This window comes from Rissa tridactyla, chromosome 4 (genome assembly GCF_028500815.1).
Source record: "Rissa tridactyla isolate bRisTri1 chromosome 4, bRisTri1.patW.cur.20221130, whole genome shotgun sequence".
Taxonomy (NCBI): domain Eukaryota; kingdom Metazoa; phylum Chordata; class Aves; order Charadriiformes; family Laridae; genus Rissa; species Rissa tridactyla.
In genome coordinates this window covers 18,597,298-18,616,210 of record NC_071469.1, presented here as the reverse complement: position 1 = coordinate 18,616,210, position 18,913 = coordinate 18,597,298, and the positions used below count along the sequence as shown (strand labels likewise).

Here is an 18,913-nt window from a genome sequence, read left to right as displayed (position 1 = left end):
GGCAGCCTCTGCCCTCTTGTGAGGGCGGCGTATCTACTCCCAGAGTTTGTGGTGGTTTAGTCATGCCCCTGCAATACTGAGAAGGAAAGTGCTGCTGTTTCTCCTGTGGTTTTGTGGGCAGTGAGTAGTTCTTCAGGAGAAATCAAATCTAAATGTTACTGCTTCTTTTTCTCTCCCCAGCCTTTATCGAACCTTTGGAGCACTTTGGCTTGATGTATCTCTACATCTTGCATTGCTCCCAGCTGAGGTTTTCTTTCTTTGCTCCTCTGATGAGGTGTGACTCATGGTAAACAAGAGAGACAAAGCTGGAACTTGAGTGGTGTGCAAGTCTGTTAGAGTGTCTGAGCCGCAGATATCTTCTGTTGTAAATGGATTTCGACTTGCTGAGCCTAGTGTGCTTTTTGCACTGTGTGTTTGACTCTTTCTAGCCCTTCATTCTAAAGGCAGCTGCTCACTCTCCTTGTGGCCTCTAAATGAGAAATTCACATTTTCCTATCTCAGTAGTGGTAAGAAATCTTTATTAACTGATGCAAGGACCCCTTTCCATATCATTTTGGAACCTTGAATCTGCAAAATTACTCTGACTGTTTTTTTTGTTTTTTTTTTTTTTCCCCAAATTAACACATGAGTTTCTTCCTGGATGCTTCAAAATTAGATAACGCGAACTCAAAGTTTCTGTGCTCACGTGTTTGTTTAGTGTAAAGCAGGAAGCCTGGGAGACGGGGGAAAATGACTTTTGTTGCACAGTAAGCACTTTGACCAGCTCACTTCCGGATGGCTTCATTTTCTGCACTCAGGAAAAGAAGAGAAGAAGAAATGAAGAAGAAGAAGAAGAAGAAACACCAGAAAAACGCCAGAAGGCTCCAAGCCCCACCAGCCTGGAAGAGGAGGAGCTGTGCTCTGACCACACCGCAGTGTGCTCCACGAAGGTTTGTGTTCCTGAGGCCGCTCTGGAGGTGATGGCAGCTATCACGATAGAGCACCTAAGTGATGATGAAAGATGACCCAGGGCTTGTTGTAAGATAGGGTGTGAATCCTGTTATCCGGCTCCTGCTACAGGCTGGGACAAATCACTTGGTCTGTTTCCTTCATCTTCTTTGGCTGTCAGCCTCCTCTCCTCCTGCTTTGCCTGCTCAAGCTCTTGGAGGCTGTAACTGTCTCTGTCTGTGTATACTTTGCCAATCACCGTAAATGTCTAAAGTTCATTGAGGACTCCGGGGAATATTGTAATACTGAGAAAGATGTCTTTGCTTTAAGCTTGTGAATTTGTTCAAAGATGACACATGAACTTGGTCAGAAAATGAAATTTGCCCTCCCCCAAAACCTGAAGCACTGGAATTTCCCTATCTTACTTAGAAAACAATCAGACAGTATGACTTAAGTTTTCTAAACAAACTGGGATTCCTGCTCCCTGAAGCATCGTGTCCTTCCCAGTCACATCTGTCTGCATTGATGCTCTTGCGAAACTTCCATTTTTAACACCACCTGAATTGCATCTCATGACTTCTGTTGCGTTTGCTACAGATCCTTGGTTCTGTGCATGTGCTTTTAAATACAATAGCTACAGATAAGTGGTTTCTGTAGTGAATGGCTTTTTGTCTTTTTAAGCCCTAAGCCTGTTGATTATAGCAGTGAGAGAAATGGTGAGGAGCTTAGGTATCCTGTTGATCTACTATTGGTTTTATCTTGATTTTTTTTTCTGTGTTTTTTTTATCTGTGTTACTTGCTTCTTAGTCAATGTTTCCTCGATGGTGAGGATTGTATGAGCACTTCCTCTTGCACCAGTAAACAGATCATAAGAGGAAGGTTTCATCATCTACAATCATCGTATTCTTGCTCTTTATGGAGAGGCCTTTTAAAAAATCAAATAGAGAAGGGTAAAAGAGTGGGTTTGGATGCAGGCCATGCACTAATGTTAGGTTTGAAAAGTGGGGTGGGGGTGGCCAAAGCATATCCCCGGAGTGGGACCAATGGGGGAAATGTGGGAAGCACTTCCAGTGCCTCTTATGTGCTGAAATTCTCGTCATTACAACCCCGAAACACACATAGCTTCCTGACCCGAGCTTAACCGCTGCTGCTGGGATTAGCCCAGGGAAAGGCTTAGAAATATTGTCTCTGTGTTTTATAACGGTGATGTCAGAGCTCACCAATACAAAAAGCCAAATGTAAAGCTGTTCGGGGAAAAATATGAGCTTGGGATTCTTCCAAAGGAAGGAGGCTCTTTACACCCCAGCTATCAGCGCTTTATGTGAACACTAAGAATTAAACACATTGACCACCAAGAAAGTGTTTTGGCACAGGATCACGTACCAGAAACACTGTGCTTGCAGTGGAAAGACGAGAGCATCTGTAATGGGCGGTGAGTTGCCCAGCCAGCTGTGGCTGGTGGAGGCCAGGTACACATCTGGGGCAGGTGGGTGTTTGGGGTTCACAGGGCCAGTGTGCCCTGGGGGCTGAAATGGATGTGTGGTGGCAGAAGGGGAGCCTTGTACCAGCCCGTTTTTTGTCCCAGGCTGCTTGTGAGCTCCAAGTTTGAGGTTGGCCGAGTGAGCAACTGTTGTTTCTTCTGGCCTTTAGAAATTGGCCTTTGGACCAGAGAAATGCACGACTCTTGCTGCAAGGAATTGCCCTACAGGGCAGAGAGAGGTGGTCTCCCAATAGCTTAGGACAAGTTTGTTCTCACCTCAACTGTCGTGCTGAGATCTATTGTCACCTACAGCTTGTTTCTAGGCCCCTCTGTGTTCAAATTGATGTTCACTTATGGTCTTTTGGAAGCACCCGTGGTTGGTTTGCATGTGTACAGCATCTCCCTAGCAGGGTTGGCAAAGCTTTTTCCTGTTGATACCTACTTATGGCTGAGAAGCAGAGACATGGGCAGGGATTTACCTGGTTCCCCTTTCACGTGCTGTTATACCCCATAAGGTGCCAGACAGCCCATCAATGTCCCACAGGGATGGGCAACCCAATCTGTGAAGTCATGGCTCAGGTGGGCACCAATTCCTCCAGCACTGAGCAAAGGAGCATGCTGGCAGCAGGCGGACAGCTTGCCCAGCAGAAACTACTGTCTGGAGGGATATCTGCCATGTTGGGACCCCACAGAATGACTCTCCCTGATGCATCTCTCTTAGCCAGAGTTGCACTGTTTGGTGGTTGTGCTCTTCTCTAATGCGTCTTGTGCTCTTTGGCACAGCTGTTAAATGTGTCATTTCTATGACGCTGTCTTGTCTTCTGCTTACTAAAATTTAGCACCAGTATCCCGAAAGTGTCTAAAAATGAGCATTTAGTGCTGATTTTTATGTGCTAACTTGGTAGGTGATGTTTTTCATAGCACAGGCAGTGGTATATGGGGAGAGAAGGCTCCTTGTTACGTGGTTGCTGCTCCTTGGCTCCAGGAGCTACTGCTAAGAAATAGCCTCCCCTTTGACTTGAAAGTGATTTTTCTCTCCATGTTCCTTTTTTCCTGGAGCACAAGAGAGTTGTGATGTTAAGCAACACTTCAGCTTTCCTTTATTCAGTGGTTGTGAAGTGCTTGCTTGCCTTCCTCTCTTGGCCAAAGAGTTCTTGCACAGGAGCCTCTTGTGCAAAACTCTCTTTCCTGATGGACCTGCAGGGCTGCCTTGCAGGCAGCTCCATGAGCTGACTTGCCCTGTCTGTGCACTTCTCTGGTGGGGATAAGCTGTGATGTGACTCATGCCTGTGCTCTTGTCACATCTTGTGGTTGGCTCTCTCGTGCTTGGCTCCTCTTCTGCAAATGTGTCTGGCAGTGCCTGCAGTTTCCCCCCTTTTCTGTCCACACTTGTCACATTCTCTCTTGTGTCTGGCTGGAAAACCAAGTATCTGAGAGAGATACCTGGACCTTGAGCAGGGAAAATGGTCTTGGTTGCTGTTTCAGTTGTTAGTCAAGCTGCACATTGTTGGTTTGCCCCTGAAATTGTTTGCGCTGCTACTGTGCACTGGTGCTTTTAGTTGGGATTCTGCTGACCCGCCTTGGAAAGGAGAAGGAAACTGCGTGGTTGGTGTGGGAACATAAGACTGAGTGAGGCATTTCAAACCAAAATCTGGATGAGGGTGCAGGGAAGAGAAATATTTGAACTATTGTCAGCCAAGGTGACCGACATCCATTTGAGGTCCATGGAGGAAAAGTAATATCTTTGTCTTCTCTTTTCCACTTTAGATCACGGACAGAACCGAGTCACTGAACCGCTCGATAAAGAAAAGGTATCTCTAGGGTTGATGTGGGTGTTGGGGTGAAGCAGGTCCCTTTCTCCAAATGGAGCATGCCAGAAGGCCCTGCTGTGGCTATGGGCAGGAGTGACAGGCTGCCTGTGGCCCTCAAAGTCCTTCCTTCTGGCTGAGGTACTGGAGCATCACCTCAGTCCTCTTCTTGCTTCTCCAGTAACAGCATAAAGAAGACCCAGCCTCCTCTCCCTGTGTCGAAGATCGATGACAGGCTGGAGCAGTACACGCAGGCTATTGAGGTGGGCTGCTGTGTTGTCTCTCTGTCCGCACCCTTTAAGGATCCCTCTTTGCTGGACGTTGCTCTCCTACCATGCCTCTTAATCTCACCGTCTGGGAGTTGACAACTGAATCATCTCCCCTTGAATGGGAGCAGCCCTTTCTCCTCTCTCTCTATCCCTTCACAGTATAAAGTAGGCTTCTTTAGCAAGCTGTCCCATCCTGTTTCCTCATGCCCCTTGCTTAAAGGGTGGAAGCATCTGTCAGGAACTAGCAAGACCCTAAAAGTCAAAAGTCTTCTTTTTCCCTCATCCTTGAGGACCTCCAATAACAGGGGGGAAAAAAACCCAACAAACTCTCCCTGACAGTGATCTCTCTCCATTTATTTTCCAGACATCCACAAAGGCACCAAAACCTGTCCGACAGCCCTCTCTGGACCTTCCCACCACGAGCATGATGGTAGCCAGCACGAAAAGCCTCTGGGAAACTGGAGAGGTTGCAGCTCAGTCTGCCGTGAAGTCCCTGCCCTGTAAGGTATGGCACTCACGGAACTTGCCTTGCTTGTGCAGGGGAAGAGGGCACACTTACATTAGCCTGTTGGTACAGCTCATTGGTGGTGCCCACCAGCTCTAAAGGCATCTATATTAGAGATCTGATCCCTATCATGAGCATACATTCATCTGTCCTAGGGTCCTGAGTCATTCCTTGGTGGTACAGCTAGGAAAGCTGTGATGCTTTTTGAGGCTCTGCTTTGAAATGGAAATAAATTCAGCTGGTGTGGAAAATATGTATGTCTTCTGCAGAGGCTAGGATGAAGGTCTGGTTGTTGAACACAAAGTTGGATGTAGTACCAAGCTGATAAATCTTGTAAAATCGGAAAATGCAGAGAGTATTATGTATTGCTCTCAATTTCACTTTCTGGTCATAGTGAGCAAGGCTGATTCTGTAACACAGGGGTTGCAAATCTGTGTTTATGTGAGCAAAATTCCTTCCACGTAAAAAAAGCCTCAATGTTAACATGTCTTAAATAGTTAACAAACTTAAGAAAATAAACATGTTGGATCTCTGATCCAGGCTCTTGTTGAAGAGAGTGAGAGAGAGGAAAACATAGGACATACTGGGAATAGGAAGAAGTTTTCACAGTCATGGGTTTTAGCTGCAGCTGTCATAGGTCAGATGACGTGATATTATAAATAAAAAAGGAGGTCAGATGTGTGGGTTTGAAAGGGATGTGAACAAAGGCATGTTCAGCAGCGTTAGCAGTGAAGGGTAATGAGAACATTGTCTTCTCAGGATATCGTGGCTGGAGACATCGTGAGTAAAAGAAGTCTTTGGGAACAGAAGGGCAATCCCAAACCTGAGACTAACATCAAGGTGAGTTAGTGTCTGTGCAAGTATGAAAGCACTTTTTCTGCTGTGAAAAAGAAAAGAGCTCTTAGCTGGGTTGGAAATACTGAGAAGATGTTCTGTAGGCGCAAGGGCTGCCTGTATCTATCAATGCAATTGCATACCGAAGAGCTCTTCCTAGCAGTGAGCTGCTATTGCTTCAACCCTAGTAAAAGTGGGGGCAAAAATAATTTTATAACCAGTAATACCCAAGGGTCTCTTCTTCTTTGGCTATAGGTTGGAAGCCCCAGCGTTCAAGGCTAAAATTGAACAATTGGAAATTGCTTTGCTCTTACTATGTTTTTTTTAATCTTGAGAGTCAAGAAAACATGCAAAATTAAGTGGAATTGAACCAAAGACAGTATCAACACTTGGGGTTTTGTGCCTATTAAAATGCAGCAAGCAGCTGCTGCTTGAACTTTCATCTTCCTCTTCCAGCCTGGACAGTATCTTGTCTGTTCGTGTATCAGTACTGCTGCCAGTATGTGGTAAATGAAAGCGGCTCTGGCCACGGGTGAAACCAACCCCAGCGTGGGGGTCTGGGACTCTCAGATAAGCCCTCCCTTGCGGTCGCAGGCATTGCATCTTCCCTTCCCGTACACATCTCGCGTTTGCTGTGTTACCTTACTCTTAGAGAAAGTGGTTGTCATTCTGTGCAAAGAGTTTGCGTGGAAGGGGCGAGAAGGGAGTCCAGAGTTGGAGGTCTCCAAGCCTTCTGGGAGTACAGACCACTGTTTCCCATGCACCTCTGCCTTCAGTTATTTGATCTTGACTGCCTATTTGAAGGAGAAAAATGCTGACTTTGGCTGTTTCTTTCTCTTCTGTTCAGCCCACTCCTGGCAAAAAGTATAAATTTGTTGCAACAGGCCATGGCCAATACAAGAAGGTGTTGATAGATGATGCTGCAGAGCAATAGCATGCCTGGAGAACTCATTAACCAGGTAGGTGGGGTATGACCTTGCACTGTGTAACAAACTCCTGGTGCTGTTCTGGCGGGATGTTGGGGTTATTTCTGCCAGCTACACTCTGGGGGATCTGGACGGTACTGTATGGTTACAGCTGGAGCCTTGCTTCTGGGCAAATGCCTGACTTTCTGAGCTGGAAGGGAGTGGGTACACGGTGGGGGGTTGTTTTGGTCTTTGACTTTCTGAGGCTGCTGGGAAGCTGGATACCTGTGTTAGTTTAATCTGCAGACTAAGTCCCTTAGCTCCTGCTGTTTGGGTGAAGATGCGTTTGCCTCTGCTAGTTCAAAGGAACCGTCTAGCTGCTGCTTTTTCTTATGTTCTTCTCTGTTGCAAGGAGAAGTGGATAGCTGGAGGTCATTCTGGCTGAGCATGGGGGCTGGGGTACTCCTGAAATTCAGATGCTTCAGGGGTCTAATTCCCCGATTTACTGAATTAATCAGGGGAAAAGCTTTTAATGATTTCAGTAACCTCTTGGAACCAGTCCATAATAGGGTTGTAGTAGGGAGGACATGAACATGTGCTGTGCTGGGTAGTCCAACAGAGCAGAAAGGACTGTCCTCTGGCATGTAGCAAGGGGAAAGGCAGAGCTGGGTTGCTGTCTCTGTGCCCTCTTAAAACGGTCTTTGGATCTCATGCTCATATTGTGTTTATGTTAATAGATATCCCGGTGTTATCTTGAGTGGATAATAGTAGAGGGTTGCAGCAATAAGGAGGAATGGCCTAGAGGGAGGTGATAACTGGTTGGATCCAACTGGGCAGCATCTGGCACTGTGAGAGGAGAGGAAGTTGTTGGGGGTGAAAACAAGCTCATGCTCTTTTTTCCTACTACAAAAAAGAAGCTTTATTTCAAAGCCAAGCTTATAAATAGCTCTGTCTGCTACAAAACACCTTTTGTTTCTGAATTCTTCTGGGGGCTGTGTTCCTTCTTTTTTTTTTCTTTTTTTTCTTTCCCTCAAGGAGCTGACTTCTGGTTGCAGCATATTGTTTTGCTTGGGTGTTTTTTCCTTTCGTGGTGCCCGTTTAGAAGAGTTGTTGTCTTGAATGCCACTTTGAGATGGCAGCAGTACAAACCCAAGCCTTCCCAAAGCTACGGTTTTTGATGTAAAGGAGGAGGAGCCCACCAGACTTGTATCCTCAACCTGCTTCTCTGCCTGTCCTTTTCAGAAACTTATTTTAAGGTCTCCTCTTTGATCAGTCCTCTTCTTTTTCCTGAAGTCTGTTTTGATGCACCAGGTGGGATCCTACTGAGCTTCAATTCTTTATAGCAAACAGGTTTTGCTAGGTTGTCTTCAGGTGTGTGGGTTTTTATTTGTTGGTGTTTTTTGTTTTCCCCCCCTCTACCTGAGCTTCTGCAAGCAGCTCAAAGGAAAGTGCCCTCAGCTCTGATCTTTTTCCAGCATCCTTTCTTGAAAGGCCAGCAACTGTTATGTGATGTCCTCTAGGATCCACCCAGTGCTCCGAACAACCACTGCACAGCACCGTTGCCCTATGGGCTCATTCACAAGGAAGGCTTTTTTGACTGTGAAGAGCAAAATGGCTGTGATAACTTGGAGGATCTTTGGCTTTTAGCTGGCTGTTTTGTGTGCTGAGAGGTCCCTGCTCCCCAGATCCTCTCCAACCCCCTGAACTATGTTCATCCTTTTTCCCTACTGCCAGATCCCTTCATGGTTGCCTTTTTGCTCTTAAACCCTTCTGGCTCACCCCCGTGTCACTTGCTCAACACCACCTTATCAGCTTTCTAGTTGCTTGAGCCACAGGTACAGTTTTTCCTCCTCTCCTCCCCTCCCTGCCTGAGCTGCAGGACCTCTGAGCAGGCTGCAGAGCAAGAGGTTTTCTCTAAGTGGCAATTTGGGCTCTTACCAACTGCCCGAGGCTGTTTGACATTGAAAAACAACTGAACTCCATCCAGTGTCGTTTTCCTTCCCTCGCTCAGCGCAGCGGCTCAAGCTGGGACGTGCTGCAATGGCTCCCAATACAGAACCACCAGTGGAAATTTCCTCTTGCCTCCAGGCATCTATTTGCTCCTCTCCAATGCTCTCCTGCCAAAGTCTGTCCATGCCTGCTGTATGCCTCTGCCCTTTACTTCTGGGGTGGAAAGGCTAAACCACGCAGCCAGACCTGCCTTCCTCTGCTTCCCGCTGCGGGCATTGTTCCTCTCACCGGCGATCCTCCATCTTCCATCCCTGTGCAGCGGGGCTAGGTTGTGGATGCAGCCTGGTGGGAATCCTGGCAGATGCAAGACACAAGCCTTTCCTCATCGCTGCGTGTGAGAGTAGCTGGTTTGTTCTGGCTGGTTGTCCTCACTGCAGGACAACGTGGATTAAAACACACCTTCTCCTCTGGCCAGGTTCACTTTGTCTCCCAAGTGTAATCAGTATTGGCTGTTCTGCTTCACGTTAATGCTGTGGACCTTGTGAATGCAGACTCTTGTGCACAGGCATCCAACTATCTGTGGCATTTCTAAGGTGCCATTTTAGCACTGTGTGGTAAGGCCATCTTTATCTGCTTTAGGCATTCTACATGTTTTAAGCGGCACTCTTTTCAACTTTGTGTTGCTGCGTGGATCTTTCTCTATAGCCTTCTCTTGCAGCATGTTGAATTATCCTGCAAAGGCTTACCTGGGATCCACTTGCGATTACTGGTGTGTTTCCAACCTACCTCTTTTTTAGCTTTTTCCTAGAAAACTGGGGGGTTGGGGAAATCCAAACTTTAGATACTTGGGTTATTCTTCCTTCTCATTTTTTTTTTTCCTTGGAATAGGGAAGGGGTTACAAATCAAGACGATAAGGCCAGCAAAGTGAAAACTTCACTGATGATTTGACTATAACTGAGCTTTACTGATAGCATCATTGCAAAGTTGGAGGACTTCAAAACGGCAAAAGGGTCTCTTGGTTTTGTTTGTAAGTCTGTTTGCAGTTTGGCTTGGGGACATTTTGGTCAGCTCTGTATCCTCTGCACATGAAGAGAATGTAAAGAGCTGTGTATCGAGTTTCCTATTTGCACTAAACATAGCAATCCTATATTAGCTGTGTAGGAATATCCCAGCATATGACAAAGTCCCTTGTGAAACAGAAACAGCTGATCTCCAGTTTCATGCTTATAAGCTTGGTGGTGGTGGAGATGCAAAGGGTGACTGTAATGCTGGAAAGCACAGTTGTCTCTGAGGATGGGCCACAGTTGGGGATTTTGTTTTAAATACCCTTTTTTCAGAATGTCAGGCACCAGTAGGTATGCAACAGTAGGTATGCTGAAGCAATCTCTTGCTGGTTATCATGGAAACACTAACCCCCAGCTGTACTTAAAAAAAAAAACAAAACACTGTAAAATACATAAGAGAACTTGATTACTGCAATAAAGTTAGTCTTCCGTGTGCTATGATTTAGTAGACTGACCTAGGAGGACATCAAATGATGATGTCCAGTGTTTTAGGCAGGGGAACCGCTGTGTGACAGCAGGATGGATATCTTATGCTGTCCCTTGTCTGTGCCCTGAGTGGAAGGATGAGTTTCCACCTTGTTCTCAGTGAACGGGTGTGAGGTGCCCTCCACAGCACTTTCAGTGGAGAAGCTGAAGAGATGGTATGTACCCACTTTGAGTTCAGCTTCAAAGAATCCCTAGAGAACATGTGGAGCAACCCGGATTCCTTCATGTTGTCCCGTCTACAGCTGCTTTTATTTCTAGGTTTTCTCTTGGTCTTAAACACAACAAAATAAATTCAGATTCCACCAGCCTCCTCTAAACTGGGCTTTTTCTACAGGCCATTTGTCCTTTTCACAGTGTGCCTCCCCTCTCTCCCTGTATTACTACATACAGAGCTTGTTGGGTCTTCTTAAAGCAAAAGTCTGTTTTCCTGGCTCATGACCTGTGGACACAGTATGTTATGCATCTGAGCTTATACACATATGGAGAGTAACCCTTAAACCCATAGCATGAGGCTGCTGGCTTGGAGGGGTTTTATTTCATTTTATTTTTTTCCTTACACTTGGCTCTGCCGGGCAGTAAACCTAGACATAGGCGCTCTCTTGCTTGGTGCCCTATAGAAACCCTCAGAGATGTGGGCCTGGTGGAGCAGCCTGGCTTCAGTTGACTGACCATCCTGATGCTGTTCTGTTAAAGCTCTTGGTGTGCTCCTCGGCTGCTTTGGGTCTAAATCGGCCCACCTCGAACACAGTGGTGATCTTTGTCATGGGTTTGGCAGCCAGCTCCTTCAGTTTCCGGGCGTCAAAGCGTGGCTTATGTAAAAGGACGGGTAAGCGTCGGGGAAGAAAGACGCTTTCTTCCTTCTGCAGCTTCTTCTCGTCTGCTTGCGGTTTCCTCTCTTTGTTGACTGTCATCTGGTATAAAATAGCATCCCACATTCTTGTGGCCCTTGATTTAAACAGACTGTGGTCTTGACTGATGATTGCTTGAGAGCTGTCTTCCTTGCTCCCTTCCTCTTGTCCCAGCTTTTCTGACTCAGGCTCTGGGAAGTTGGGTACTTCTGGCTGCACCATCAAGTGCTTCCTGAGGCGATGCCAGCCACCAGCATTGGCTCCAGGAGGTCTTGCTTCTTCTACTGGCGGTAGTGTTGGCTCAGCTTTGAGGGGAGGGCTGGTGTTTGATAAGCTGGGGGTCAAATGAGGTTGAATGACATGTTCTGCCTTGGTGTCTGTAGAGGTGGCCCCTGTACTGTCAGCTTGTGCTGGGCTTGCTGCCTGTGGGTGTGCCTGCCTCCACGGAGTGCTGGGTGTTGATGGCTTTAGGATGTCGCCATCTTGCTTGGGTAATTCAGGAGTGCTCTCTGATCCAGATATTTCCACATCAGTTCCATGGGCTGTAGACTTACTGGTGTGGGAATCGGAGGTGCTGGGCTTGGGTGAAGGGGCCTTGATGAACTCTTCAGTAGGAGTAGGCTTGGGCTCCTTAGGAGGCTCTGTCTCTGCAGCGGAAAGGAGAGGAGGCTCCAGTGTGGGAGCTGTGGCCTCGCTGTCATCGAGTGGCGTAGGTATCTGCCCTGCAGATGATTCAGAGTGGCTTGTTTCAGCTGCTGGAGAAGGTGGCCTTTTGTCTTCATGGCTAATGGTTGCTTGGGTCTGATTTGGTGTGGGTATCTTAGCCCTGGGTGGCTTGACACTGTGGAAATAAGCGTGTACCTTGTTGATGTAGGTAACCTCTGGTGCCCTTTCTTTACTGGGTGTACTGGAAGGAGGAGGCTGGGGGTGAACAAATATGGAAGGGTTGCCTGGAGAGGGAGGGTGGGTGTCCTTGCCTTCAGGCTGCTGTGGAGTCTCAGGAGCGCCTGGCTTGTGTAGCATGGGCATGGCTGGGGAGGTTGTGATGCTGAGGTGCTCAGCAATGCGCCTCTGCTCAGTGACCTTCAGTGTGAAAGGCTTGCCCTTCCGGAAAGGGGAGGGGACACGGTGGGTGATGGGCTTGATGGAGAGGTGGATCGGGAGGCTGGTGGTGGGGGGTGCTGCGGTTTCAGGGGTCTCTGCTGGGGGAGTGCTTTCATTGTGCTCTAGGTCAGAGCTGGCCTCATTCACAGGTGAGAGGCTGGACCGAAAGGACTTGGCTTGCTCTGAAGTGAAGATGGCATTTTTCTTGGCTGCCTTCTTCAGCAGCCGCTGGAGCCGCAGGTTGTCCTTCCCGGGCTTTGGTAGGGTGGGAGGGGGAGAAAGGTGGTGGCGGATGGGAGCAGGCTGGATGGAGGACGTCACTGTTATCAGCATTGTCATCTCCTGAAAGAAAACACAAAGCTTGGAGTTGACGTGGGCTTAGCCCTGGGCTAGACTCTAAATACTCATACATAAGGCCTCCTCTTCCTCTTGCCGAAAGCTATGAGTATGGAGTCACTATTGTGGGAGAAGAACATCCGTCTTGGTTTCCTTAACCTCCCAAGGTAGCCTCGGTCTTTCTTGAGGGTGGCGTGGCAGGGCAAGAGGTGTGCTGGGGGGGAAGCTGTATTGCTAAACCTGGAGCCCTCCTGCTCCTAGCATTAGCGCAAAATCCAGTGAGAGCTGCGTGGGACCCCAGATGTTTGCGTCTTGGCAAGTCCTAACAGGATTTGGAAGGAAATGTCAGGAGAAAAACAGAGCAGGTCTGAAACTTCGAAGCTTTGAAACATTCTCCAGAGGCACAAATCAGGAATACTTCATGGCTTTCCAAATTCCTACTCTGATACAATTGTTAGGTACAACAGAACAGCCATAAACTACATGTATCACTTGAGTCAAAGTCAGCACTGGCCTTGATTGATTTCAGCTGGCAGAAAGACATCCCCATGAAATGCAGGACTTAAAAGCTGTGTTTATCTGATGAGAAAGTGCTTTGTCACAACACTAACTCTGACTGGTGTTTCTTCGTTGTGTCAAGCACAGCGGCAACCTTTCTGGACTCAGTTTAAGATAAAACCTAGTTTTCTCTTTCCCTTGGGGAGCATTGTCACCGTCCTCCCTGTATCACCCATTCTTCAGTGAAACAGAAGTGGGTTGTGGTCTGAGTTGCGTCTTATCCCCAATGGTAATTGCAGCTGGACCCACTTTGGCCAACACTATGCTGTTCCTGAGGGGATGCATGACCGCTTTTCTCATCCTCTGTCGCTAACTCACCACCATCTTCTCCTCTTTCTGGTGACCGCCAGTCAGATTTCCTGCAGTCGAGCTAAGGGTCTGGGTTGGGATTAGAAATATAAAAATAGTCTCAGTTCTCTTATTTCTCTTCCTGAGCAAGGCTGGGGAACACCAAGCACCCAGCCTCTGACCTGCCGTGACTCTTTGGCAGCCCCTAAAAAAGAAATCTGACTCTGCCCTGGCTCCCACTCAGCACAGAGTTGCTGAGTTTTGCTATGAAATGAGGCATAAATCGCTGAGCCCCTTAATCCCCGGTGCTGGCTGCAACCGAGCATCCTGAAATGAGGAAGAGGAGGTAGGGAGATGGCAGGGGTGCTCAGAGGGGCTATTGCATGTGCTCTGCTCGGTTCCTGGTGGCTCCCAACCTGCTCTGGTTAGTGTGGATGTGTAGTGTGATACCTATGGTGTGGGAAAACTATCCTGAAGAAAACTCTCCAAAGCACAGAACAGCTATTTGCGTTTGAGTGCCTGCTGTTGTCTTTGGGCTTGCAGTGCTGCGGTCAGCACTGGGCTGGGAAGCTGATCTGTACTGAGCAAGCAGGTGGTGTGTCTGCCAAAACTGGTTGTGGATGGGGGAAAGAAGGATGACTCTTCCAAAAAAAAAAAAAAAAAAAAAATGCAGCAGCAAATGAAAGCACTGAAGAGGTGGCATGTAGGGCACAAAGACTTCAAGGTCCAGCCCTCACCACGGCGGACGAGCTGTTCTCCAGAGCAGAGGCTGTGGTGGGCAGGCTCTGGGCAGTGTCTAGCAAGTGGTACACCGCTACCACCTGATGCATTTATTTTGGCTGCAGGCATGAGAAACCTCCCACAGTTTTGGCGAGGGGCTCGGAGGGGATTTGTGCCAGATGGGGGGTGACAACTGTTGGGCATTCCCAGTGGCTTATCAGCTTCATGCCTTAGGCACAAGGCTGGGATTAGGACTTGCTCTATTCCAAGAGCTACTCTTAGAAACAAGTCTGTGCTGTCCCCAAAAAAGGCTGAGAGCCCATTCCTTCATCGTATACCTGCTCTCTTGTCCAGCCTTGTGGATATTCTAGATTCTTCTGGGTGCGAAAGCCAAAATGCCTCAGTTGGAGAGGTGCATACTTGCTCTCATGCAACGCTACTCTGGTTCTGTTTGTGTACGAATTGGTAATTGCTTGGGTGATTTTTATCTGCTGCAAGGTGCGCTAGTACATGCATCTGATGTTAGGATTGATTGTGGAATGATTTCATCTGCTCCTGTTTAATATGGTCCCACAGACAGCCTGTACAACAAGATGAGCTGTGGTCCAGCAGCACTGGTACACCAGAATTATAAGGTTGACCTGCTTCGGGTTTGTTGTGTTGGGAATACTAAAGAGGCAGTAAATTTCCCAAATACTGAGCAGCTCTTTGAGTGTTTTCCTTGTCCTATGGACTGCTGCACCCTAGAAAAATGTAGCTTCCCACAAGGGTCAGGGCAGGATCTTGCCTGGGATTTGCTACAAACTGCCAGACGCTACTGAGGAGGGCATGGGGGTTCTTGGAGTGGGAAGTTTAAATATAATCTGCATGGATTAGGAAAACTTTCCATCAGCTCCCAAATTTAGAGGCAGCTTTGTGCCCTATAACCTCAAGATTTGTGGTCTCCTACGCTAGTCTGTGCTCTTAAAATCACTCTTGCTGCTCTCTCAGCATCACAGCTGACTTGAAACCTGCTATGCTGTGGGTCTTGGAGACCCTGTGGGTGGCAACTTCCAGGGTATGTGACTCTGCCAGTGTCTGTGTGTTTGACTAGTGAGGCAGAGAGATGCTAAGAGACAGCAAAAGGAAATTAGCTCTTAATTTATTTGTCTTCCCTGTAATGCTTGGCTTTGAGTCTCCTTCAGCGCATTGTGTGCTCAGGAGAAATTCTCCAATAAGCAAGACTTGTGAACATCTTTTTCCTCCCCCCCGCCAAACTTCTGCATAATGAAGCAAAACTGAAGGGACAGCTGGAGTTACTTTACTGCCAGCAGAAAGGCCAGAGCTGAAAACCCAGAGACAACAGGAAAATACTGCCTGAGAAAGTTGGATGGGTTTCTGATAAGCTGTAAAGGAATTGAGCTAGAAGCTGAGTCAAGAGGCTTTCAAAGGGTTAAGTTTCCCTGCTGCAGGTTGAGTGCCTGTGGAGGTCACCCACTCCTGGACCCCAACTGTTCTCTTGGACTCTGCTCCATCTGCAGTCAACCCCAGACTGGGAATGGTGGGGAGAGTGTCAGCATGGAGGAGTCATTTATCATGCAATGGAAAAGTCATCTGCATGCTGGAGTCCCCCGGCTGCACCAGCTGTCACACGTGGAGCAGATCGAGAGCTGCAGGAACCTGATACTGCCACAGATGGTCCCAAGCGGAGAGCTGTGGCTGCCGGGGGCTGTAGGAACACACTCTCTGCTTTAGTGGCTTTCTGAGGCTTGAAGGAAACCTGCTAATCTCTTCCTTGGGAGGAGAGGGCTCATCCTTGGGAGGAGCATGTCCTGCATGTCCTTCCCTCTGCCTGGGCAGTCGTGACCTCTGCCGGGCGTGCAGCCCTCGGCATCTGCCCTGCCACAGGCACGTAGCACGGTTGGCTGTCCTGCAGCGCTGAAGCTTTATGGGCTGATTCACAGGGGTTTGTGGAAATGTATGGGAGAAAACCACCAGTAATTGCTAGAAAGATGCTGACCCTGTACAGCACAGGGTATCGCTCGTGGCAGGCCAAACAAGGTACATAAACTTGTTGTTTTCTTGTCTTGCAGCTGAGCTTGGTCCTGACTCAATGCAACCCTCAATGCCACTATTTCCTCTGCTCCGCAGAAGATAATTGAAGGATTTTTCTCTTCTCCTGCCTGATGTCAGCCTGCTTCAGTACAGCCTGACTCTTCCTGGGGTGTGAGCTATACCCCGTGCTGCCTCCAGTTGGATGAAAGGAACCAGATCAGCTGAGAAAACCCATCCCTGTTTTAACCTTCTATGTGACTCTTTGGCTTCTTTTTTTTTTTTTTTTTTATTTTTTATCTGCCTCTGCTATGGAGATGGGAGGCTGTGGCTCTGCTCCCTCTCTCTCTCTCTTAAGTGTTGGAAGAGAGGGATCTGCTGCCTTGCCGAGCTGGCAGGGCTTTTGCTACATGATGAGGAATTTCTGCTTTTGTGGCTCTTGGTGGCTGGGTGGTGGGAGAGAGGGACCTCAACAGAAACCTGGTTAAAAAAAAAAAGTGTCTGAAAGAAGGGCAATGGGCAGATCCTGAGTGTGAGAAGACTGCAGGGACCACTTGTCACACTGTTGGTGCCAGCTGTGGGTAAAGCCTTCCCCTGTTACAACGCAGCCTCTGTCCCTCTACAACATCTGCTTTGAGGGACTTCCATCTACTCTGTGTACCTCAAATCATGTTCAACTTAGTCCTGTCTTTTCCTTTAGTTCCCAGATCATCCTTGAATCACAGTTATGTACCCATGCCATGATGTTCCTACTACTCTTCGGTCCTGACAGTGGCCATAGCAGCTTTGTTTCAAATAGCTGCTGCCTTCCTCTCCCTGTCTAACAGGGGTTGGAGGTCCCCTTTCCTAGGTGAGAAGTACTGATCACTGGCATTGCCTCCCTTCTTTGGGAAAGGGATTTGCTCGTTCTCTGACCTGTGGGCTCCAGTGACCGAAACACTTCTGAATGTCAGAGGTGGTGGGCATGTCGATAACCTGCCTGCTACGCTCCTGGAGGTGGGCAGGATATCTGGGAAATGGCTGCTTCTCTTATGCTGGAAGCTGCCTTGGTGAAAAGGCATCTTAATAAGTTGTTTTGGGAGGTCAGGGCTTGCTGTGAACATGGGGAAACTGAGCCCCTAAAGAGTGGAACTCTGGCCTTGGACCTGAGATCTGTAAATCAGCTCCTAGGGCTGTTTCTGAGCTCTCCCATGTCTTCATGGTGTTAGCATGTTCCCCATCCCTTCTTTAAAGCCTTATTCCTGCCCTCTTCCCATGTCAACATGATTTTGCAACTTGTTTCCGCTCTCCTGGAGCGAGGGCAATTTCTCTCTCTTCCTGCATCAGTTTGCTTTCTGCTTATATTTACTGTGTGTCCTGGATTATTTTTTTTTTTTGTACGCATTTAATAAAATCTGAGAAAGATGTTGTAATGATGGCAGCTCTGAGGATTTTGTTGATGTAGGAGTTCCTGCAGCAAAGCTGTCTTCCAAGACCTTGCAGCTCTCCGCTTGAGCGGAAAGTGGAGGAGCAGAAACATCAGGCTGAGTGACAAGAAGAAAAGGAGCTTGCTGTATGCAGGAAAGGGGCCTGCCCTAGTGAGGAGATCCTTGTCATCTTGCTGCATCCTTCATTGTTATCGAGGGTAACTGACTGTAAAATGGGAATAAGCAGTGTTTGGGTGAGAGATGGAGCAGCATGCAGAAGAATTCCTATGGAATGATCAGCTATGAGAAGCAGAGAGCTTAGCTCCCCAACTAATAGACCTGAGCAGCGTCATAGGCTTCAACCAAAATCACTGGAAATGTCAGCAATACAAAAAAAATAAATTCCTCTATAGCCTGCTTACACGGTTGAGATGAGGTCAATATAGCTGTCTGTACAGGAACCCAGCGCTCTAATGCAGGGACTACTCTATCTGGAACCATCTAATAAAAAACCTGTTTATGGAGGTGATCTTCCAAGTAATAACATTTCCATGGTGCAGAGAGAGCAAATAGATTGTGCTAGCCTTACCTATGCTTTCCTAAAGTGTTAGGAACGGGAATGTTTTCAGATACCACTTCTTGCTGTCATCTTTCTGCTTATTGGTACCCTCATCCTCTCCATCCTCTGCTTCGGCTCCTCCTGCAGGTAGGAATTTAGGGAGTCTGTGTTCCTCAGAGAGCGCTAGGGAGAGCACAGACACCATCTGGCCCTGTCTTCCTCTGCAATGGTGGGATGTTCAAGTGAGGCCAGAGCAGTAGCAATGGGGTACAGAGAGATGTCCTGGCAGGAGGTGGAAGTGGTGTTCTTGTGCCCTTGCATGTGTGCAAACTGGCTGCACCAATTTGTTTCAACTCTGTTCTGCAGTTGGCTGGTGGAAAGGATGGCTAGAAACTTCTCCTGTTGCTATTCCTGTGGCCTACCACGTTGGAGAGTGCAGAAAATGTCTCAAAGGCTGCTTGTGTGAGATTTCTTCTCTAAGGAGGGTCAATTTGCAGGACATATTTTCCCCACTTAAAGCCCGTGTAGACCTAGATGTGGTTTCAACAGAAACAACTGATATAGTTCAGGTTCTGGCTGCAGCACAGAAGGGAACAGGTTATGTGGAAACTCTCTGGGGAGACCAGAGCACTCTGGTGCTGGTGAGGAACTAGGAAAGGACCTGGCTTGGAGCAGATGGGTGTAGCTTTTTATGAGGTACCTGTATCTGCCAGGGGAACTTTTTCCTCAATTAAATGAACATGGGGAGGCAGTGGGGTTGCCAGACTGGTGAAAGACCTCTAAAAAGTGCTTCTGCTCATCTCTTGCTAAAATGAAAAGCAATGCTTTCCTGGT

At 47.8% G+C, this 18,913-nt stretch overlaps 1 protein-coding gene across 2 annotated transcripts in view; it reads left to right on the top strand.

Moving 5' to 3' along the window:
• The window catches only part of LSP1 (lymphocyte specific protein 1), a 52,436-nt gene extending 34,910 nt beyond the window's left edge, over window positions 1–17,526 (top strand). For both annotated transcript variants that reach the window (XM_054198079.1, XM_054198080.1), the window contains exons 5-11: window positions 798–929; window positions 4,175–4,218; window positions 4,397–4,478; window positions 4,849–4,989; window positions 5,749–5,829; window positions 6,671–6,782; window positions 16,156–17,526. In XM_054198079.1, coding sequence (XP_054054054.1) covers window positions 798–929; window positions 4,175–4,218; window positions 4,397–4,478; window positions 4,849–4,989; window positions 5,749–5,829; window positions 6,671–6,757 — 567 coding nt within the window. In that variant the 3' untranslated portion in view covers window positions 6,758–6,782; window positions 16,156–17,526. The remainder of the gene's footprint in view (window positions 1–797; window positions 930–4,174; window positions 4,219–4,396; window positions 4,479–4,848; window positions 4,990–5,748; window positions 5,830–6,670; window positions 6,783–16,155) is intronic.
• Window positions 17,527–18,913: the final 1,387 nt, after the last annotated feature.